At 30.4% G+C, this 25487-nt stretch overlaps 1 protein-coding gene across 6 annotated transcripts in view; it reads left to right on the top strand.

Annotated features, from left to right (window-relative positions):
- The window catches only part of LOC142332849 (uncharacterized), a 65227-nt gene that overhangs the window by 17832 nt on the left and 21908 nt on the right, over window positions 1-25487 (top strand). For 5 of the 6 annotated variants that reach the window (XR_012758409.1, XM_075379500.1, XM_075379497.1 and 2 more), the window contains 8 exons: window positions 2605-2625; window positions 6189-6287; window positions 10177-10200; window positions 12667-12708; window positions 15271-15306; window positions 19536-19574; window positions 21172-21213; window positions 23052-23087. Coding sequence is in view for 5 of the 6 variants with exons in the window: in XM_075379500.1 (XP_075235615.1) it covers window positions 2605-2625; window positions 6189-6287; window positions 10177-10200; window positions 12667-12708; window positions 15271-15306; window positions 19536-19574; window positions 21172-21213; window positions 23052-23087 (339 nt within the window). In the remaining variant the exon portion in view is untranslated. The remainder of the gene's footprint in view (window positions 1-2604; window positions 2626-6188; window positions 6288-10176; window positions 10201-12666; window positions 12709-15270; window positions 15307-19535; window positions 19575-21171; window positions 21214-23051; window positions 23088-25487) is intronic. The other variant, XM_075379498.1, reaches the window with a different exon arrangement.

Below are 25487 nucleotides of genomic sequence, written 5' to 3' on the forward strand. Positions count from 1 at the left end.
CACAATGATCAACACTCTCAGTTCCATCACTGTACGAGGATGTTTAGGGAAAATCTTTTCCTTTAGAAGTCCCCAAGAAAATAATCACACAGATTAAAATCAGCACTGTTTGAGGCCAGTACTGGCCACACACAGAACGATTAGGAAATCAGTTTGAAATGACATTTGAATTAAAAGTTTCATCCAGAAAGTCTAAAACAACATTAACGGTATGTGATCTGGCTCCAATCTGCATGAGCAACTTGTTTTCCAATTGAAATCCTTTTGCAAGAAGCTGAGGAACAAAATTATTACGCAGCATGTTTAGATAACGTTCACTGTTCATTCTCTGTTCGAAAAAGAATGGTCCTATTACCCCATGACTTGAGATAGCCACCCATACTGTAATTCTTGGAGCATGATGTTCCTTTTTCATGAAGCATGTGTGGATTTTCAGAAGCCCAAAAATGCACATTTTGTTTATTAACAACCCTGTCTAGGTGAAAATGTGCAACATCTGAAAACCAAACATTGTTCAAATACGTCTTGGCTCACAGCCCATTTGGCGAATGCCATTCTTTGATGTTTATTGTCAGCTGTTAATTTAGGTAACACTGTTATTAGGTACGAATTCAAGTGCAAATCAGTTTTTAAAATTTGCTGCACAGATCGCTTAGAAATCCCAAGTTGTGCTGTTGCTTTTCTTGTTAATTTGCCTGGGCTCCTCAGTGATGCTGATCTGATAGCTTCGACATTCTATGGAGAACATCAGCATACCGTTCACCCTACTCTCAAATACTGAACCATCACTATTAAATTTTTTGTAAAGTCTATGTATTGTTTTAAATGAGGGTGACCACCGAGTTTGAAAATGAGCACAAAACCATCTTGCGTAAGCACCACACTTTTCGTGTCAATAAAAAACAACACAGTCTATACGTGCTGTTCAACAGTCAGTCTTCCTTTGTCAGCCATCCTGGAACGATACACAAAGAATGCACTTGGAAAGAGAAGAAACTAATATTCATGAACTCCTGTCACTTCTGCCAACATAACACACATTAATAATTATTAAACTAAATAATTATTGCCAAAACAAATGTTGGATTATTTTGTGTGCCACTCTGTACATAAATACTTGTTAATTCTTTAACAGTGGTAACAAACAGTTTGTGTATTGGTCTATGAAGTATTCCAAAAGATGTTTTGACATCTACAACAGTTACTAAATTATCCAATCCTGTAAATATTTTTGTTATTAAGCAATATTTCCACTTATTGTTTCACACTAATTTTGTTATGTGTGCTTTAGAATTCAAGATAAATTGATGTATTATTAATTGTATGTATGATGTATTGTAACTGTAGATTATTATTAATAATCTACATAGAATTTGTGGCGGGATTCAGGTGACCAAAAATTAAAATATTATGTATTATGAAGTGCACTTATGGTACAGCTAGTACCTCCTTCTTGATTATAAGATGCCTTATTCAGATTACTAAGCCTGTTTCCTGTTGTTTTCTGTTGTTTCTTGACTTTTATATTGATAATCTTGTAACATGATGAGAAAATCTAGTTGTATTAAAGAAGTTAAAGGTAGATGATATAAGCTGTTTGTTAGATTAATAACGGTTACCATTACATAAATGTCTAAATAATTTAAGCATAATTCCAGTAAATGATAATTGTAAGATTTATTAAACAAATCTGCAAAACAAATAGATATTTGTATTTACTAAAAGGAAAAAAACGTACTGACTAAATCTGGCTTTAACACACTAAAATAATGATGTGTTTATCATTGCTGGAATTTATAACCTAATAGACTTGATTGAGTCGGTAGTATTCTTATGCAAATTGTATTCTATGCAACAACTGTGGTAAATTAAATGTCATTGAGACGACAGCGTATCTGATAATTTATAGTCCTATTCAGAACATCTCTACAGTGAGTTAATGTTAGTTATCAACTTTATCATTAACATATGAATTATGAATATTGGACCATTAAATATTTTTATGGTTTTGCTGATGCATCACACAAAAGATTATGTCAGTTGTATATAAATCAGAATCATTTATTCTAATGGAAAAATTTCATCCAATCTACTTCGTTCAAGAATTGCCTAAGGGTGTTGCACTACTCAAACATATTTCTTTTACCAAAATTTGAGATATTTGCTTTTTGCTACTAACTCGTTTGACTAATCAAATCTGTTGATATCCTAATTTGAGGTTTTCCCTGAAAAGCTTCAAAGATGTAATTTATATTGACATTTAGCCCCTTTTATTTTTTATAAGATTCAATACATTGGGCTAATAATAATCTTTGCTGTAATGATTTTACTCCTTCACCTGAGTGTAATATTGAAGAATCTAAAGGAATTCAATTCTTATTTGTTTTTACATTACTCAAAGATATTACTGAAGATTTTTTGTTATTATCTACCTTAATTTGTAACTTTACCTATTGTTTCAGAACAAACCTATTGTTTCATGTTAGAAAACTTAAGAAAATAAAGTGTTGATATAGTTGTATAAGTACATCAGTGTTTGTAAATTTTTATATTTATTTTTTTTTTTCAGATATTTGTTTTTATATATATATTTTTTTTTTTCAGTGAATATTATAAAAAACATTTGTAAGTACCCGTACCACTTATTTTTGTAAAATGTAGACCTAAAAAATGTCTTAGTTTTTACAAATATTATATTGTATGCCATTAAATAAAATTTCCATTTTGTTTTTAAAACAAAATGTTGTTGCTTTATAAATTTAGTAATTTATACAGAAACTGACATAAGTCAATCATATATTGTTTGCTGCAGAACAACAAAATGTTACGTACAGGGAATACAAGGCAAAGAAAAATGTAGAGCAGCTTTATATTTAGTGCTGATGGATGAGAATAGCTCACATTAATACTAATTAGTGACAATCTTCTTTTAGTAAACTTAATATCTGTTAAATACATAACAGGTTAGAGGGCGGATACTGTCTGACAAGCCCTAATCATGTATTTGAAGTATTTGATCACTACTCACCCTCATATCGCTCTAACACTTATAAGTGCTAGATTGACATCTTAATTACTGCTCCAAAGAACAACGCAGACACATTAGATGTTTATATGACTGGACATTTCCTTGAGAGGCACAACATTCTTCAGTCGCTGAGCCAAACTTTGTAAAATAGCTAGTAAAATTTCCACGGTTGGACAGACCATTGATTGACTAATTTCATGAAATTCCTCCCATCATCCTGATTGTCATCCACCTTGTGACAATCCTGGTCACCACACCACACTCTCCATTCATAAATCTGATGGGCTTTACCGGAGGTCGTCTTTTAGACACACTGAACTTGACAGCACAACATAGTCATCATTTTTCCTCTGTTAGGATGCAACCATTGCATATATCTCAGGAGGAGACATATCCATCAGTATATATATTTATATACACACAACCTACTACAACACCTTCGTATGGGCTCTTCCAACCATGGCCACCTACAATAACTTAACAACCCTCAACTATCTAATTAACCGATTTTCAGAAGCACGATTCTTGTGTCTTCCTTTAACTTCAAAGGTTTCACACAAAACCTCTTCCTATATCTAACTTCAATTAGACTATGCGCTCAAGTCATTACTTTCTTTAAACATCGTAAATACTATCTTCATACCAACAAAATGTGTTGATCGCAGCAACAACAATTTTGTCATCATCAGTTTAATTTACTCAAAGTCCTCTGTTTACTTAAAAATCAAGAAACGGATTCACAAATTTAATAAGCCTCTAATGAAAAGATAGGCTATCTCTCTCTGCTCTGGTCCACTTTCGAGAGCGGGTCAATGCCTACATTCTCCCACACCGTAGCTCCATCACACTGTTCTCAACATATCCATTCTCATCCTACCAGCAAATATATCGGCTAACTGGGTGGGTCTCGAGGCTGCAATGCGTAACTTGGCGGGCGAAGTATGCACCCAGGCAAGCCTCTACCCATACTAGTTGCTATTCTATCTATACATCTATAACAGCATTAGACCCCCCTGAGTAATCCTCTTCAGGGCATAGAATCTAAGGTGTCCAACTATGTTCCATTCCCTTTTGGTTTTCAAATTAACTTGTAGATCAAAACCAGCATTGATCCCTGCAAGCTCTATAACTATTATGGTATGCTCAGCTTCGTACCTGGGGCAAACATATGATACATGGCACACATCATCAACGACTCTACACTTTGGACAGAAGACCGAATTATTCAAACCAAATCTGTCCAACTTTTATCGAAATTAACATATCCAATAAGAAACTGTATAATATGCCGATTGAGGCAAATACTTCTAACTACCTGCATACTTCTCAAATCAAGAAAAATACCACGCAAGTAACGACCATCGGACAATTCAGTTCACCTGATCTGCCATAAATGGAAAACTCAGTCGTCTATTTGTTTTATGCATCTAGAGGTAAGTTAGCTCTATTAACTTCACAATGCTACTTTCTTAGAATTATAATGTAATTGGTGCTCAGTCACAAAGATATCAATGGTTTTAGTACCAGAAATAACGTGGACTACTGAGAGACAGTCCTATAGGCAGTCATCAATCACAGGTAACAATACAAGACGTTGAGCCCTTAATGAAATATTCCTATAACATTTATACTTCATTCAATGAACTAAGACAGGTACAGCATACAGCATTGTGGCTTTGCATACACCCTTATATGGAACATGCATGGTTCTAAAATTCATCACTTAATCAGGGTGAACTGCTTTCCAAACACCGAAGAAAACAGAACAAGCCTTTGTAGCAGCATATTGAAAGTGATGAATGAATAGAAGATTCTCATCAAAGATAACACCTAAATACTTCTGCAGCGGGACATACCTAATTTGATGACCTTAGGCATTGAACGGATCTAAGTTATTGACAAACGAGGTCATAATGTAACAGCTAACCTGCTCTTGAGCAACAGCATCAATGTTTTTTCTGGGCTTAACACCATCTTATGTTGTAAACAGCTGGAATATCTTACAAACTTGGATTGTTCTAAAAATGATCTCCTTTAACCAGCAAAAGCCATCATTCACATACGAGATGGCGGCATCAACCGGGTAACCTCAAGAGCATCAAAAAATCAAATTTCACAACCCAGAGCACAAATCCTAAAACACTACCCTGCAGACATTTAGATAGCGTTTTTCCCACTTCTGAGACTCAATTTCTGAAATGAATATAAATACCATATTCAGCTCAATCTATGTAAAATCACACCTCTGCAGCTAAAATAGGGGAGAGGGTCACCACAAATTATTATTAATCCTCTGTTATGTCCAAAAAAGATTCCTAAGAAGTACTTAGACTCACTAGAAGAAAAGTATTCATAACCTTAAAAATAGCATCCTCTGTATCCTTTCCTTAGGTACTGATCATTAATCAGAACTTTTACCTCCCAAAAAGAATATTGTTAAAGACAAGCTCAATAATAAAGTAAAACACAAAATGGGTAAAAAATTCTTTTAGCATGAAGTTGAAATTAACTTATTATTAAAAAAAAAAAATCGCTCTTAAATTTTGTAGATACTTTAATTTTGAATTATCGTTAAAAATTAGCTAATTGTTGTTATTTTATAATTTTATTAATAAATATATTTTAATTGCTAATAAGTTCAAATAATTGCTTGATTAATTGTATAATATTAAAAAAAAAAAATAGAAGTAATGGTAATGCCTTAATAATAAAAAAAAAACTTTAGAAGAACTAAAAAAAACGAGTGAACTGCTTGGATGGTGGAAAGTAAATAAAGAAGAAAAATCCTATAAAAATAATGAAGAGCATTGAAAGGGAATAGTAAAGTTCAAATTTCTTAGCAGATCCTTCCGTATCTACATAGAAAACTGTTTCAATTGTACGTTTCTTTTGCAGCCAGTGATGACAAAAATTTAACGTTTAGGCATCATTTCAAAGCAGCTATTTTTATTTAACTATTCATAAATTTGTAATTATTATTTATAATAAGTTCACAAATGCATAATGAAAATATCAGCAAATTTGCTTATTGCCGTTATTTGTATCGATTAAAATGAAAATGTTAATAATAATTTTTTTTTCTTCTGAAATAATTAAATTAAAAAAAAATTGAATATAGTATGTTTTTAATACTTTTCTTTGTATTAATTTTATCTTTCAGAATCCAGTTATCAATTTTTGGAAATGAAAACAAAATAAAAATAAAAAAATTGTTACCGACTCTTGTTAAACTTCTTGGACTAATCCCGAGTAAAATTATGTAAGAAAATATTATTTCTGCGATAAGTATCTTAAATATTTTAATATTAAATAAATATTACTTTTTTATACATAAAAAATTTAAACAACATAAATACCTTATTATTACATACTTAATGCAATTAAAAAACGTATTCATTGTGAAGTCATTCCGTGCTTGATTATTCGTGGCAGCATTTAACCGCTGAATTATAGATTTACAATACGAGGATATAGTTTTATAAACTGTTTGAGTAAGTTCCGGTCAATTTGATTTGAAGAAACCATGAAGTTAACAGTTTCGCAGGTTGAAAATTTGAAAGGCATAAAATAATATTTTCGCAGTGTTACTCAGCGTCCTGTCCGGGGATAGTTTTATCGAGATAGACTGTTACTTTTTTTTTTTTAAGATGTGGAGGAACCCCAATTACGGGCGCCAGGGCAGTGTCGAGCCCGTTAAAAGATTCCGCAAGATGTTATAACTGAGTATGTGTTTCTGCGCACTATCGACTAATCCTCCATCCCTGGCTCACCACACATCCTGGAAACCGCTTATGTTGCATTACTTCAGGAAGAGTGAAACGCCCACACACAGAATCTGTCACCACAAAGAACACCCAAGCAAACACTCACTCGCCACAAAACGAAACTCAAAAGTTACACTCAGACTAAGCCAAAAATATCAAAAACCGCCTACAAAAATACCAAACACGCCAATAGATCAAGGAACAACCAAAACTCATACACATCACACGAATCGCAGTAAAGCTACACGAAGGAACCAACAATACTGTCAAAACACACTACTTATCAAACGGAAACTATCTATCTTCGATGTAACAGTGATAGACGCCATCGGGCACCACGAACGGAGTGCCCACGGCTTCGTCGCACCAAGGCAATCTCCAGATGCTCAGGTGACCTTCAAGGCGCTCAACCGCGAGCCTGTCCGACCTGGCACTCTCCGACGTCTCCTTCCCTTACGGAGACTCTTCTGCAGCATATAGTTTCGCATCAACTTCCTAGTGAAAACTTCCACAGCTCTCTAGCTCTCCTCACTTTCCAACAGGATCCCTTGCGTTTCTTTGGGCGTGAACATACGGTCACGACCCAGCGTGTCTAACATTTCCGAGCTACCTGTGTGAAAAGCCAGAAATATACGTACTCTGGGGTCTCTTCTTCCTCGCACTCAGGACAAATGTCCAAGTGGTCCCAGTTGAACCTATAGAGATATGATCTATAACCACCATGGCCCACAAGGAACTGCGCAAGACTGTGTTCCAACTAGTCACATCCACCCTCTCACACCACCTCTTCAAATCACCAATGAGGTGATGTGTCCACCGACCCCTCATGCCACAATTCCATGAGCTCACCTATTATTATCTTAATTGCCAACTTCCTGTCTACAGGCTGCAATTCCCCCAACTCGCTTATTCCCTTCCGTTGCAGCAATACCAAATCTATCGGCAGACGTCCGGCCAGCACTTGCGCCACCGCTAATGATACCGTTCTATACGTTGATATAGCACCTCCTGTGGAGGGACTTCAGTTTCCCTCTCTATTTACGATATCTAGCTACTCCCGACCATGACTCGGCTCCATAATGGACTCCTTCTCTGTTGCTGAGGTCCACCTCTATTTGGCAGAAGGTCCGCAATCAGCCGCAACACCCTATCAGCCTTACCATTTACCTCAATGGCATGAACTCCAAAACGGAGTCTGGAGTCTATCCAGACTCCAAGATACGTGATAGCAGGTCTCGTAGCAATCTTATTACCCTCTAGCGTAAGTGTCAAAGTAGGCCTTCTTTTAGCTGCACTGATTACCACGCCTCAGTTTCCTCCAGGTCTAGCTCAAGCCCGGCATCCTCTCTCCATGCCCTAATCCAGGACGAGAAGGACCCCTATCTTATTTTTTAGTTCATCTTATACACAAAAAGATTTTAATGTAAAACATGTATTTAATGCGGAAAAAAATAAATTTGCAGTCAAACTTGGTCTCAAGTTTAATATTTTGCAGGAAAGTCGTTTTCACTTCCACTTCAGATCAATTATTATTAAATTAAATTATTCTAGTCGAGGCAATACCAGCTTCTATGCATACAGTAATATTGTATTGAGAAATGAAATTATCTAAAACTGTAATTTTTAATCGGTTAGAATCTCATCAGAATTAAAATATATTAATAGAACAATATTCAGAAAATGAAAATCGTCTATTTATATAAAAATGAATGTTTGTCTCGTATGCGTTCCTGTACCATTCATCTGATTGCGATGAAACTTTGGTGAGTTGTAAGCACGCCCGCGAAGGTTTCTTAATTAGTTTAGACCCGCAAGTTGGCGCTGGGGTCGAGATATTTAGAAAAATTGTATTTATGGTCCGAATTGGCTCATATTCAGAATATGTGTTCTTACATGGAAAAGTATACCTCTGCAAAAACTGGACCCGCTAGATGGCGCTATGGTTGAGGTATTAGGAAAAATTGCATTTATGGAACGATTTGGTTCATATTCAGAACATATATTAGTTACGTAAAAACATAAGTTTTTGCACAAACTACCCGTTAAGAGGCGCTGATGTAGAGATATTTACGAAACAAATATACAAACAGACATTCTTCTATATATATAAAAAGGAATGTTCGTACGTGTTTCCGCTATAATGTAAAACAAACTGCTGGGCCGATTTACACACGGGATTTTGAAAAATGGTTCGCGTTGTCCGGAGAAAATTTAAAGCCATGGAAATCCTTGATCTGACCAGTAAAAAGAATGTCAGGGGTATTTTGAACAGACTAGTTTGTTTACAGATTAGTTTGAATTATATCCGATAAGTAGTGCTGTTTTCCCAATTGTATTTATTTGGCTTCCGACTTTTATAAAGTGAAAAGTTAAATTTTGTGAAGTTCCGTACTGTTCAATTTTTCAAAGTTTTATCAAACTTTCATTTGTGTTCAGTATATTATATATATACTCAAATTTATCAATAACGAAGCGTGCCGGGTCTGCTAGTTACGTTAACAATAATTATTACATCAATTTTTTAATAGAAAGATCATGGATGCAATTGATTCAGGAGAAAAACCTGTAGCGATTGCCTGAGAAATAGTAACTTTTATACGTCTATAGAATTAAGTTAAGGAGTTAATAAGCTTGGTTTACTTCATACCTTATCGGAACCAAAAAATTCGTTAACCTCCGGTAAATTCGTTAACGCAACGAACCTCAAAATTCAGCCAGCCGTATACCTTTATCTGTGTGTCGTCGAATCCTGTCTACTTTTACTTAACATAGGTGTCTTTCATTTCACTGTCTTTCTTATTGGTATCACAGACAGATGACCTCTTACTTTATGTGGTCATAAAGTAAGGGTTCAAAGATAGAATTATCGGTCCCATTTTGTTAATTTTAAGTCTTAGTACCGGCGAGTTCAATACTTGATATCGCCTTATTTTAAATTTAAAAAATCAATAATAAAAAAGATTCAAGAAATAATTTATATAAGTGATGCAACACTGAGATGTGATCCAGCAGGAACTTCATTAGAATATGATACAATGAGGTTACGTAATTTTATCGATATACATGTAGCAATCGAAAGACTCATTCGATGAAACTTAGTAATTAATGATTAAGTCTTTTTTTGTAACGATCAAAGTATTTAGAGTAAACAATACAATCATATTTATCACCCTAATGATATGGACAGTTATTTCCCTTGATCGCTTGGAACAGTCATTCATACAGGATTCTTAAAGCTCACTTGAAATAATTATTTGTATTATTTTTGCCAATCATTATTTAATACAGAGTTATCAATCAACGAAATAAAAGAGAAAGAAAATATTAGTTAATAAAATAAAAATTGTAGAAACTATACTAAATTAAAGCTAATATTTTTTTCAGGATCAAAGGAGGAATAATAAATACGTAAGTAATAAAAAAATAGCATATTATTAATAAAAAAGTAGCTTTTAATAAATGGGTCCTATGTATTATAATTTCTGGAATTCGGATTTCAAAATGCATTCTTTCCTACACAGTTCATCTAAATATCTCTTTATTTTTATGTATTTTTCTTGTTTTATACAATGTATTTAACCCTACAATCAGCGTGAGCCTACATTCGACTTACGTTCATCGCGTCTTGTGCTGCCACTTCAGAAAGTGTTCATCACAATAGGGCCTTTGTTAAAACTTATTATTATAATGAATATTTATTTTTTAATTAGAAAAATATAATTAATAATATAAATTTACAAATATTTTTGTATTTCAACAAAATCTATTTGAATATGACATTTTGAAACGCAAGTTGATACGATCGACGTTTAAATACTCTTTAAATACTTTTGAATATTCTATCAGTTATTTACTTGAATGTATCCTGCATTTCAATAGAGTGAATAAAGCAAAAGCTCTACTTATGTACGTACTGCTATTTTACATAAACAGATATTTGTTAAGGACTGTATAATTCTTCATCCGTAAATATTAAAAAAATGAAAAGTTTATACGAGTAGAAATCTTTTTTTCTATGAGAAAATACTTTTTCCAAACAAAATCTTTTCTTACAGATTGTAATATATTATTTTTTGAGTAATTGGGTACATATTACTTATAAATTTATGAAGTGCTTTAATATAAAAGAAATTAAAAAAACTACCTTAATATAAAACACTTTTAGGAGTATTTTAACAACTGTAAGTTGTCTAAAACGATAACGCACAGTTTATCAGGATTCAAAGAAAATTATTATTTATATACCTAATCAAGTTTACTGCCTTTCAATGTATTCCGCCTTATGTAATGATGTTCGCCAATGGTTTATCATGTAATGTTAAAGGTGCAATACACGAACTTTTGTTAAAGTGTCGAATTTTCTGGGTCACAGTAGCCCCATAAATCTTTCAAACGAATACCTAGGAATGTTTTATTAGCTTACGAAAGAGATGTAAGTCCGGAGAGCGCAAACAAGGACTGTATGGTGAATAGCGAAGGGTTTTCCAAACGTAATCAAAGAATATATCAGTGGAAGCGGTCGCAATATGTGGGCACGCATTGTCATGTAGAATTAACATACCAAACTCGACTTTTTCTGGACGTAGTTTTCAAACTTTGGTAGTTTCAACCTTCCGAATAAAATTCCTGTAGCAAGAAGCAGTCACGTTAATACCATTTGACATTCTGTTCGAAGCAATAACACCATCCTCATCGTAAGGGAAAATCGTCATTTTCTACACGTTTAACAGCATGCGACGACATATCTTTGGTCTCGAATAATGTTGAGTCTTCCAAGCACTGCTTTGTGACTTCAGTCCAAGTTCAAATCACGTCCATGTTTCATCAGTAGTCATTATTCGATTTACGAACTGTTCACCTTCACTTTCATAAAGAGAAGGCAGTTCTCAAATAATTTTGTCACGTTTTGCTACTCCTTTATTTGGTATGGAATTCAATACACTGCGACGATTTTTTCCAAACTTTCCTTTAAAATGCGGTGTACTGTGGGTTATTTTGAACCGGTTTTATTTTCGATTTCTCCCTGACATGTAACGTCTTCGTCAATCACATTGGTTACAATACTGATGTAGTTCTTATTACGATGTATTACGTAGTGAAGTTCTTATTTTACTCTCATATATATCATCCTCATTCATGTTCTGCAGTATTATGTGAAAGGTAATTATCGGAGGCTAAATAGGGAAAATAAAGAAGTAAGTAGTGAGCTCGTATTCCTTGTTAACTGGCTGATGTAATTTCTAAACCAACGAGAAATGAATTTTTGACACCTTCGATAGGCGAAATATGAATGCCAATCGGTTGAACCAATCCTGCTATCAAATTTTTAATAAATACTTAATTCATTACGTTTCAACAGTTTACATGAAACCATATCAAATTTAGATTATCTTTGATAAAGATACACAAGCCATCACATTTATTAAGTTTGCAGTATTTTCTTATGACTGTAAGGCATCTAAACTAAAGTAAAAAAGCATATCACGAGTTACCTTAGTTTCTACTAAGATTATATTTAAAAAGCACAATTTAGTAAATATCTCGATTAGTATAGTCGGAATTGGGGAAAATTTGCAAGCATTATTCAAATTTTTTACTTTTCTTCTCCTTTTTCAAGGTCGAATTCTGAAAAATCTAGAAATATAAAAAAAATGTGTATATGACAATTACACATACTAAAAATCAAGTTGATACTTCAAAATCTATGTTTTATACGTGCAGAAGAGCAGTGGATACTAAATTTCTGTCACGCCATTTAAAAAAAAATCATATTTTAATATTTCCTAAAATACCTACCCATAAATGTATTATGTATTTAAAATAATTTATGTATGTTTTTGAAATTATATTTAAATAAATTTACACATTTTTCAGCCCAGAAAATGCGATGTTATCAGGAATTGATATAACTGAAACGTGAGTATGTTTTATTATATTTTTACACAATGATGTAGGAAGAGGTTGAAATACGAATTTCATTTATCAAATTCAATCAAGTAACTTGCTTACTAATTTCTGTGTGAAATCTTCTGCTACTGCGATACATTTCAATGGTCAGGAAGGTTTTCTTATCTTAGAAGTGAAACCTTTCAACCTACCCTTACATATTTCGATAGCTTCTTTTCGAATCGAATTTCTCACTTTTACAATCCTTTAAGTGACCAGGCAGGTGACAGCTTGATGGAACTATATCCACGCCATGCGGAAGATGGGTAGCACACCCTACTTGAGCTCTTAGAGAGTTTTCAAGTTAAAGCAGAAATGTAAGGATGAACATTGTCCTGTTGGAACAAGATCTTCCAGGCTTCATTTTATCTTATAACACAATTGCGTAATACTTAATGATGATTGTTCTTTTTCTATAAGAACGAAGTGTTCGAGTATCCCTTGTTAAATTCCAAAAGAATATCCCCATTATTTTTAAAGGTAAAAATCTGGTTCTGCTTTGTGAGATATAGATTTGCATGAAGAATTCCAGTAAATATTCATGTTTTGATACTGGGTCAAAATAGTTCATCGATATTTCATCGCAGTTTAATATGAAGCAGTGGGAGATCGTAGCTAAAATTAGTGGGGGTGCTGGTCCAGAAAATTTTTTTCTGGGTTTTTCAAGTTCATGGTTAAAGTTTTCTATAAAATAAAAGAACTGAAAAAATGAATCAAATATAATAGCTGGAAGCAGGATAATAATCTAATTCTACACTTAATCACATTCAAGAATGTGGCACATGGATTTTAATCACAAAACACGCGGAGTAAAAAAAAAAACTACCTTCGACCAGTACGCCAGGTTCGACGCTGCTGGAGCGACTGTGCTCTCTTCGCTTGCAGCCTTGCATGCTGCTTCCTATGTGCGCATATACACAACAACTAAACACCACTTTGTTTCATTGTTATTCATTGTAATCATGATCGTGAAAAATGTTCATAGTTGACCTGTTACCTGTTTTTCCTGTTGTTTAATTTTACCTGTCAGTTTTTAGTTGTTGTTACCTGATTTAGGTTGCATTTAGACCATCAATATTTGATTGATTATCAGGACATCAACTTAAATTACTAGAAATACTCTTTACATTGCCGCCACTCATTAAATATTGTAGAGTTCATCATCGTCACTATGCTCTTGTAAAATAGTCAACTGTTTCATGAAATAGATCAGAAAACGGGACCATTATTGACAAACACTTTACATTACTCACAAAACTATACAAAGCCAATCAATTGTGAACACAGTAATTGCAGAATAAAGGATACTGAAACTAACAGCATGAACAAACAACAGCAAGAACAGTACAACACTCAGGAATGCGGGAGCAAAGGAAAAGAACTGCTAACCTTAAATTTAAAGTGCGCCCAGTTTTTTCGCATGTTGTACCAGCACAGATATATTGAAAGTACAAGTATACAATATTACAATGATCCTACCAGAGCTACCTGGACAGTAAAACATGGAATCATATTGATTGCTGTAACAGTCCTGTCTCAGCAGAAACCCACTTGCTTCAGGACAACAGCCTTTCACGCGACTGCTATAGCAGTTCTGATTTGGAGTTTGTACAGAGAAAATTCTTATAAATTTTCTGTTTATTAGAATGGCATCTTGCCTTCTGTAACATATAATTATTTATTTTATTTTTATTGTTATGTCCTTGACTGGTCATAGCTTATCGATGATTTAAATGTATTTAAAGTGAAAAATTACGTAAAAAAGTGCTAGAGCCTTGGCAGTAATTTAACTGATTCTTTTTAACACTTTCTTAAAATTCTTCGAAGAAGTGAATATGGAGCTCTATCTTATAGTATTGTGTACAATATATATTAAATAGAGTCCATATTTTGGTATTTTCAGATTTTCTTTTGAATGTACAGGTAAAGGTTGACAATGAAAATTATTTAAAACTATAAACTTTTGAAGTAACAAACCAAATCAGATTTTTAGAAATAATACATTTTTTATAATTTATTTCCAAACATTCTCAGACATCCTTGCAACTATCTTCAGTGAGTTTATAGTAATTCAAAAATTTGGTTTGGTTAACACTTCAGAAGTTCATGGTTTAAATATTGAATTGCCTTATAGTAAGGATGTAATGGTAATTGATTTCTTATAATGACAATAATTATGGAATTAAAAAAAATAGTTTATCCTACTTTTAACACTAAAAATGATTTTCTTATTCACTATCCTACTTCACTAATTTCTCCGATGAGTAATAGAGCAACTGGTTTATATGTTACTGAAAGAAACTAAAATTAAGGTCCAGCCATGATTAAAAAGATTGTAAATTCTTTTCAAATTTAATAAATTTTTTTATGTACAAAAACATTTTGTGCATATATAATAAAACTACATTTTATAGATCATTTGTAATAATTATTTATATATTTACTATATTATAAACATCACAAAAAATAATAAATCATTCATTCTATTAACTAAACAAACAGAATGCATGTAAAAAACTGTTTTAATTTCAGGATTTCACATGATTCTAGGAAAGAATTCTTTATTACGTAAGTTCAATTTAAAATTTATTGAAATGTTCTCAAGTTGAATACGCGCGCGCGCTTGTGTGTGTGTGTGTGTTATCCATTGTAATGTTCAATGGAAGCTAAAAGTATTCATACATAATACACTGTGAGATGAGTACTCTTACATATCAGTTTTAAGTGACTAGCATTTTCATATGCATTATTTTTATTATTGTTATTTTTTAAACTTCACAAAAAATAGATTTAATTAGATGTGTTACATAAGAGTGGTCTAAACCTTATTTATTCTTAGTTCTTTCTAGATGTAAACAGAGTGATATCATGAAATATTAACTACTTAAATGAGTATGAATATGCTCAACGCTGCATTTTATGAACATCAAAACTGCAGGAAATGCTGCTGATTTCATTGTATAAACCACTTTAGCATAAATAACATGTGTATTATATTAGCCTTCTATTGTGTATTAGTGAGAATAGTCATTTTCATTATGATTAGGTTGTACTTCATTTAGTTCAGTTTATTTGAATAATGATAGAATTAAAGATATAAAAGTAAAATATACATATATATATATATATATATATATATATATAGATAATATATAAAAAAAACACATCCATTTCTGACCATAGTAAATACTTCTTTTTGACTAGAAGAAACAGTTTTTTTTTTTGCCACAATAAGCATACACAGATGATGCTGGCGGTCATAATGTTACTATGAATTAATAAATGTGAAGTAATTTGAACAATATGAAGTAATTTATAATGCAGATCACATCAGGAATCAGAAGTTGTATTACTCTGGGGATAAACAAAATATAGTTATCATTTTCCAGATAGATCAAGGGGAATCGTAATTAAACCATGATCAGAACAGCATCATTGAATACACAATAAATACAGAATTAATTATAAAATAAAAAGTGTTGTTCATTAAAGTACGTAATAGTACTTAAAATAGTAAACAGTAAATTAAATATCTAAAGATTCTAAATAAAAAAATAAAATATAAGATGATTAAAATTTATAGAAGAGATTAATGAAAATAATTCTTAAACATACTATTGCTAATTGTTGAATTTCAAAGCTAAATCAAATACTAGGATTTTTAATTTAAAAAAAAAAAATTCTTAAAAGCTAGCCCACAGATTAATTTTAAATATTTAATTTAAAACCACTAGAATCATACTTTCATCTAGTGTGATATAATACTCGTAGTTTATGATATGGATGGTTTGAAATTATTTGTTATGAGAGGAATGGATTCAATTGCTTATTTCGCATTATTTTAAATAATTTACTTTCATTTAAAATTTTTTTACAATGCAGTTTATTTCATCATAGTATATCTGTATATGTGGAATAATACCATTTCATAATTCAAAGGAAATAATGTGAGAAAAGTTTCTTAGTTGGTGTAGACAAAAATAATACAGCTCCAATAATTTTATTCCATTTACTTGTCAGTAATTTTCAAACCCAAAATAATGTACAGCATTTTGCTGATATTTATTATCAATTCAGACAAACATGTTTTTTAGTGTATAGAATTAGGTAGAAAATTGTGTATGTCCTTGCACACATGTTCATTCACAATTTGAATGAACATGTTTGCAATTTTCTACCCGATTGATGATTACATTTATCTATTTTTTATGCACTAACACAGTTTTCTCTCATGCTATTTACGGTGTGCTATCTAAACCATGCTATTTCAGTTTGGCACTATTTTCCAAGAAATAAGATGTAGATAACTTGTTTACAGCAAGTTGTTAGCATGTGAAATTAGAAATCTGACTCACAATAAAGTACTTATAGTTTTAAAAATTGCTGAAAATTAATTTTTTCTTAACAATGATGAATAAGCTGAAATTATTGTATAATATACGGGTATACTTATTCAGGCTTTGATGCTTAAATAACTATTCAAAAGAAAAGAAAAGGTTATTTATAAGTCACTCAGAAAATATTTTGTGCCTTCCATGGAAGAATACGATCATAAATTTTGATTAGCAATAGGTCTTGGCTCCTTAACCCACCCGGTTGGTCTAGTGATGAACACGTCTTCCCAAATCAGCTGATTTGGAATTCGAGAGTTCCAGCGTTCAAGTCCTAGTAAAGTCAGTTATATTTATATGGATTTGAATACTAGATCGTGGATACCGGTGTTCTTTGGTGGTTGGGTTTCAATTAACCATACATCTCAGGAATGGTCGAACTGAGACTGTACAAGACTACACTCCATTTACACTCATATATATCAACCTCATTCATCCTCTGAAGTATTATCTCAATGGTAATTACCGAAGGCTAAACAGGAAAAAGAAAGAAAGGTCTTGGCTCCTTATAAACACATACGTCTGTTAAAAATCCCAAAAATGTGTGATCTGTGACAGGGATGAGGAATGATTGGAGGATAACTCAAAATCTGCCAAATTCCACCAGTTTTCTCCTATAACCATAAGACTTTACATTTTGTAAAGTAATTTTTTACAACCACATGACATTGATATATGGCTGAATCATACACTGCGAGAGGTAACTGGTCGGTTCTAATAAATTAAATAGGCTGGATTTTATATCAATACTTTATTTATTGAAATTGGGTTAACAATTCAAAATATCACCAATTTTTTAATTCATGATTTCCATAAAGAAATATATAATTTTGCATGGAAAGCACTTTTTACATACAAAGCATAAAAATATTTATTACGTCAGTAATATCTATGATGCATTTTATTTTATTGTTTTCTTTGTGTTGCATACAAAATTCAAAACTGAAACAAAAGCCATTTCTTTTTTTTTCAATTATATTGACTACATTTCATTGATTTGGTCTTTTTCTGTTCGTATGGAATAAATTGTAAGATGATTAACAAAAATTTGGTAAATGAACTTGTATTTACACAGACACAACAATCCACACAATTTAATTCTTCACAGCCTATTACTTACAACTTCATTCAAAATATTTAGAAGATTGCCTCCTATTCATAAATAATATAACAGTCATTTACAGTCATTTACAGTAATTAACAGTTATAACAGTCATTTGCTTAAGGTGAAATGAAAAAAGGAGAATAGAACAAAAATTAAAATTTAAGCCACCTCAGAATGAATTTTTGATTAAAATTTTAGGAATGAGAATAAAAGGTGAAATGATTTTTCTTGGAATCATTGTTTTTGTTTTTTATTTTTTTTCAAGTGGACACTGATATTTTCCCTCATTTTGACAAAACATTTTTTTATCACATAGAAATTAGTTGTTGATAATGCATTTTAGCTATATTGGTTCATGCGATGAAAATTAAAGTAAAAGAAAATTCTAAACAATGTTAAAAAAACAATTTTTTAGAATTTTATTGCACACTTCCTTACTCTTCTATTTAAATTTTTTTTTTTTTTTAATTTATTTATTTACTAAGAGAACATTTTATATAAAAGATTTTATTAAAATAAGAATTCAAGTAGACAACATTTTAAATAATTTTTGTAGGAAAAAATTTAAAGATTTTAAAGAGATCTTTTCAAAAAAGGAAAAGATAATAAATTAAAACTGGTAAGCAGAGAGTAATTCAATCCACCAGCTTGATCTAGTGGACAGTGCGTCTTCCCAAGTCAGCTGATTTGAAAGTCGAGAGTTCCAGCATTCAAGTCCTAGTAAAGTCATTTATTTTTACATGGATTTGAATACTAGATCGTGGATACTGGTGTTCTTTGGTGGTTGAGTTTCAATTAACCACACATCTCAGGAATGGTCGAACTGAACAATACTGCACTTCATTTACACTCATACATATCATCCACATTCATCCTCTGGAAAAAATAAAGGCAGAGAGTAATTTAGAATATTATAAATAATTTTTGAGTATAATTTACTTATTTGTTTATAAATGTTGCAGATTTAAATTCAATAACTATTAAATTCAGTCTCTAGTAGAATCTGTTACATTTCTTAGAATAATGATTTCTACACCACAAAAGATAACTACAATTAGTTTATTAGTAATGATTTGCATAATTATTTTATTTTACCGCTGTATATATTTTATTGTTATGGTCACAATCAAGTGACTGGATTGTTGACTATCAGTATGTTTGTTTTACAATCACATTCTATTTTATATACTCTAACTTTATCTTCTTATACAGTTATAAATTAATTTTGTCAGTAAAGAAGAATAAAAATTGTCACATTTTATTTATTATGTTTCCTTAATATTTATTAATTTTTTTTTCAGAAAGGTTCCCCTTTCTTCCAGGCTACCGTGTGATGACTGGTACGTATGGTATTGTCATATTGTATAAAATATCTACTAAACAATAATAATATATCCTTAATAACTAGTTTTAAATAAGCTTTTATTTCCAATCTCTATAGTGTTCATTTTTATAAATTAAATTTTTTCTTTCTGGAAAAACTGCTTGACTTACATATTTTTCTGTATGCATCTTTTGTATAATGTTGAGTATCTGTCTGATTTGCTTACTCATACATATTGAAACTAGAACATGGATACAGTTTTTTGTATTTCTAAAGCATAAATCAGGTCAACTAATTAAATTCTATAACAAAATATAGCAGATTTCCTTTTGTTGTTTGATTTCTATTACTTTATTCAATGGTCAATTGAACTGCTAATCAATCAGTTTATAAGACTATCAACTGAATGTTGTAGATGATGAAAATTATCATTATAATGGATTGAATGTTGATTTATAAGCTATTATTCTTTGAAGTGTATTCTACGTCAGAAAGAATTAAAAAGGTGATCAAAAATTTACCTTCATTCTTAAAAGCCTCTTTTTCTGTCCCCTCCCATCTAATTACTAAAAATATGAAATACTGATATTTGAATCAATCCAACATCACAAATTATATTAAAAAATTAATTTAATAATCATCGCTCCAAAAAAATGATATAAATTTCCTTTTTTAGCTATATCTTGCTTCAGAAAAGGAGTTAATGGGATCTTTTGGATCTAAATCTTCTATATCAATAGATCTTCAAATCACTATAAAAGGTTTTTTCCATTTCACTCTATTGGTCTGCAATACCAACAAATTACATTTTTTTTAAATTTATTTTTAATTGAAATATATCTGCTAAGTTATATTGCATTTAAAATGTAAAAACCTTGATTTTTTTTTATAACTCCTACTTTTTAGTACTTCTTAAAGAAAGAATTAGCAAAAAATTTTAGCCCACTTCCAAGAAAATTACAACTATATTTATTTGGAATAATGGCTGTATCTTTGTATTTTTTAAACAATTTCAAAACTGTTTTATAATTTATTATCATTACCTAGGGATTATATTCTTAAAATTTAATTTTACCTGAATGCTTCCTCTTAAGTATGGAAGCCACTAAAAATGAAAAAAAATTATTGTATATAGGATAAACTGCTTACCAATATATTATTCATTTCCTTCTAGCGCTTTCGATTATCATACCATCTTCAGGAGGAATTATAATTTATGATTGAAATATGTAAAAGTATAAAACTCTTATATTTAAACTATATACATTACAATTGATTGTCATTCTGTAAAAGTTAAAATCTTGAGTCTAAGTAACTATGTCCATATTGTTATAGTATCACAATTATTAAAAGCCCCTGATGCATGAGCTCCCAAATTTTAAAGAGGTCAAAAATATTTTTTTGAAACAGTTATGCTGATATACTAATATTTAAAATTTTGGGTATTGCTTTATAATTCAAAAACAAATTGCATAACTTGACTAAAAGTTATGGAATTCGAACAGTAAACTTCAAATGTGTAAGTTATTTATATTGTTCTTGTTGATTACAATGTAGTGCTAACAGTTTGCATTGTTTCACATAATTTTTATCTTGGAATATTTCTATTTTAGGCATCCAGAGGAAAATGTATATGCTGATGTTGAATTCGTAACGTAAGTATTAAATGCTATAACCATGTTATCATCAAATACTTAAGCTAATTTTAATATTTTTCCTTAACATCAAATTTCAAAAGTTACTATTTTTGTTTTCATTTTTACTTATCATCTGTGTTTCATTACAGTTCAAGACTTGTTTTTAAGAAAATATTTCTATTTTTGAAATATTTATTTGATTTCATACTGTTTTTTTTTTCCTGAAAGCTAATTAGCTAATAAAGCTCCTTCTTCTGGGATGCTAATCTGCTTTTGATCAATACATTACTTCATTCATCCTTTTAATTTAAATACCTGATTTACAAATTCTAGCAGTAAAAAATTATATTATGTTTACATGCACAAGTGTTTTAATCCTTAATACTAACCGCTTTTTTAAATTTCCTTTTCATTGTTCACTCTTTTTCTTTTTAAATAAAATTTCTCTCCAAGCTGTTAATATGTACCGTTTGCTACTTCTTTTAACCAATGTTTTTGGTTTCTGTTTAAAGAATAATGTCATTAGTGAATCTCAACATGTTTAGCTTGTCTCCTTTAACAGTCTTGCATTTGTCCTTTAATTCCTGAATTGTTTTTTCTATGTTTAAATTGAAAAGCAAAAGGAACAGAACATACACTTACTGTTCCTTTCTGTAATGGAGCTTCACTTTTCTTCAATTTTTTTAACCAAAAATAATGTAAGTTTTTTATTACAACTTTTATTATTTATTCTCAAGGTGTAATTTGTTGATAGTCAACCTATTTATAAAATCTATTACTAGTTTTATTTGAAGAAAATATGTCGTATACATTACATGTCGTATGGAACATACAAAAGAGATAAAAATATTCCAATTTCTTACCCAAATTTTTAATAAAAATGATAGATAACACAACTCCTATCATCGTAATGCAATTTACATATCTTATTTTATATAACTTAACGTATGTTACTGTGATAAATCGTACTTCATATCATTCAAGTTACTGATATGAATGCATTATTTTAATGATAGTAGTTGACTTTCTAAAAATGAGTAAACATTTAAGATGTGTAAACATTGATATCACAGTCACCAATTTAAGCCTATCAAATGCCTTTTCAAGATCTAATGATACTGTTATCAATTTTTCTTCTTTATCCAGTATTTTATATAAATCGCCAATCAGGAGGAATATCTCCGTGTCCCACGCCAGCTGAAACCTTACCGATCAGAAAAAAGATATTAGTGTAAGTAATATTTCTAAATATTCAACATTAGGTATTTCTTAATAAATTTTACTGTGCGTATTAGTTTTACTGACATTGAAATTAGGGAAAACGATCGATTTTTACTGAAATCTTTAAAAAATTTCTTTATCAGTGAGTATTTTCAATCTTCCTTGAAAACATTCAATTTAATCTACAACTTACACAAACTTTTCATATTGTGTGAATAATCGCATCAAATGAATGTTTCTTTAAATGCTACTGTATCTTAATCATTTTAGTTCTTTCAGTTTTTAACAACACTTTACCACCCCGCCCTCCGAAAAAAAGGTATATTAACATTACAATACATGTTTAAGTTGTTTTGATGTTACTAAATAAACGTTACAGATCTATGGCTGAACATCATAAAATTGAAAAACCATTTTTTTTTTTTTTAATTAAAAGAAACCAGTCCCTTAAATGTATGTAAATAATCCTGTGGTTTGTAGGGCAAGATATTATGTTTTTATGTAAGTAGTTTTGTTATTTGTTTTGACATAAGTGTTTTTTCTTTCTCTAATATTAAATTTCTGCACTAATAATCAACAAGGTATAATGAATAATTTTCATTGAAATAATTTAATTTAATTTTTCTTTGTTCCAGAATGAAAGACTATGTTCTTATAGCATATTTTAAGTGGTAAGAAAATAAATAAGTTTATTTTATTGCTTCAAACACAAGAAAATTTATGATAAAAATGATATTTTATGACACCGTTATTATTAATTTTCTTTTGTCAAATAATTAACTAAATCTTATTAGTAAAATTGAAAAAAAATCTGTAACATTGACACCCACACTTGAACGCCTGATTTAAAAAATAAACATTGTTGAAAAATTATATTACACATTTTATGGTTGTAAGATATAGTTATTATGAACAGACCAAATTAAAACAAAATACTCCTTATAAAGAATGAAAGTATTATTTAAAATAAACAGTGATACAGAACAGGTATGTTCTTTATCCCGATTACTGGCATATGAACCGGCATTATTTCACTGCTGCAAGTAGTTAAAAATTGAACAACTGTAAGATATTACTCAAAAAACAAAAATGTCTGTAATATGAATAAAACGGTTTTTAACAAAACGACACTTGTATCAAAAAAAGTAAGACGCTACATTTCTGTTATCATAATCTGTTATTAATTTAGAATTTTCTTTAAAAAAAATACATTTTGAAATATTTTCAATAGACAATAGATATTCAATAATGGATAATAAACAATATTAAGCATTCCATATAATAAGAAAAAAAAGAAAAAATTATTACAAAACTCTTATTTGCCCAGTTTCATTTATTAAACAGCGAATAATCATAAGAATTGTATTATTTCTGTAAATGTGATATCTGTTACATATAAATGAAATCGGACCGGTAAGAGTTTTGTAACATATTTTTCTTTTTTTTTTGCTTATTATATTGAACGGTTAAACATTGTTTATTATCTATTATTGTATATTTACTGTCTATTACATATATTTAACATGTATTTTTTTAAAAGAAAATTCTTAACTAGTTACAGATGTTGGTAATAGAAATGTAGTGTCTTACTTTTTCTGATATCAGTATAGTTTTATTAAAAACAGTTTTATTTATATTACAGAAATTTTTGTTTTTTGAGCGGAAGAAATGATATCTGCAAGACTTACCGTACGGTTTGCAATTTCATTGTAATTTTTTTAGATATCACTGCATTTTGTTAGATTATTCTTTTATTTTTTTTTATGAATTACTGTTTTTTATCTTATGGACTTTTTATTAAAATTTATTGCCTTAGAACAAACAAATTGAATTTCACGGCCAATTTTTTTGTTAATAGTCATATCATTTACTTCATACCGTATTTTTTCTTTTTTAATAAAACTAATATAATTACCTTTTTTGAATCGAAAATCAGTGATGTAATATTACACTTATTTGTTTTGCAAGTGACCCCTCGATTTTTATGGTTAAATTTTACCAATTGAATTTATTTCTGTTTTATTTATTCCTTTTTTAATAAAACTAGTATAATCTCTTTTAAACTAATACTTTTATATATCTTTTTTAAAAGAAGTGATGGATTTAAAAAAATTGTTTCATCTTCAGTACTGTCATTTACATAACATCAATTACTATTAAAACTATTTATAGTGTATTATTTATTATTCAAGCACATTATCAAGTTTTTGTACTCTACCTAGTACTTTCAAGTACTGCTATCTAGCGGTGCAATTCGTTAACGCACATAAAAAAATTAATAAAATGACAATCGAGTCCCGCGGTTCATCAAAAAAACGTTGTCTAACAAAATCCGAGGTATTTTTTGAACGTATTCTTTATTACTAATCTAACTAAACTGAAATAAATTGTTTTCACATTTTCATTTCATTGTTAGGTTATATAATTTTAGAACTGTAAACGTAGTTCGTCGACTTCGTCACCTCTTACCGACGAAGTTCTAACGAACTACGTAATCAAAAGTTCATCTTTCGATTCAAAATGTCCACAGCTATAAAGTAATTAAGAAAATAATATCTAATTTTAAATCGTATGTGTCTGTACAGTTGCTTTTGACTATCTCTTTAGTTCGAGTAATATAAATTTAGTCGAACTAACTGTACTGTGAAATTGTAAAATCACGTAGCATTATCGACTTTTATCATGTCAATTATTTAGACATTAATAAAACTAATGTCAATCAATTTTTTTATCCATATTTGATAATTTCATTGTTTTTCTTGCATATTTTTACATTATAATCTCTCTAATTATATTTATTGTCATATCACTTAACAAATGCCTAAATGTTTCCTAAACATTTCTTTTAATTAAACACGAGAATGACATAAAAAAATAGGATTCAGACAGACTTAAACAGTTACTTTCCACGTAAAACTTTATTTACTTGTAAAATACCAGAATGTGTTTAAATAATATCATTTTTGCGGCAACTTGTAGAGAAGTATTCTAGAAAAGAGGATTATAGTAGGTATTTGATTTGTATGGAAGTAATCAATTGTCCACTAGACTGTTTTACATAAAGTAAAGAA

The sequence above is a fragment of the Lycorma delicatula genome, chromosome 12 (genome assembly GCF_047948215.1).
Source record: "Lycorma delicatula isolate Av1 chromosome 12, ASM4794821v1, whole genome shotgun sequence".
Classification (NCBI taxonomy): domain Eukaryota; kingdom Metazoa; phylum Arthropoda; class Insecta; order Hemiptera; family Fulgoridae; genus Lycorma; species Lycorma delicatula.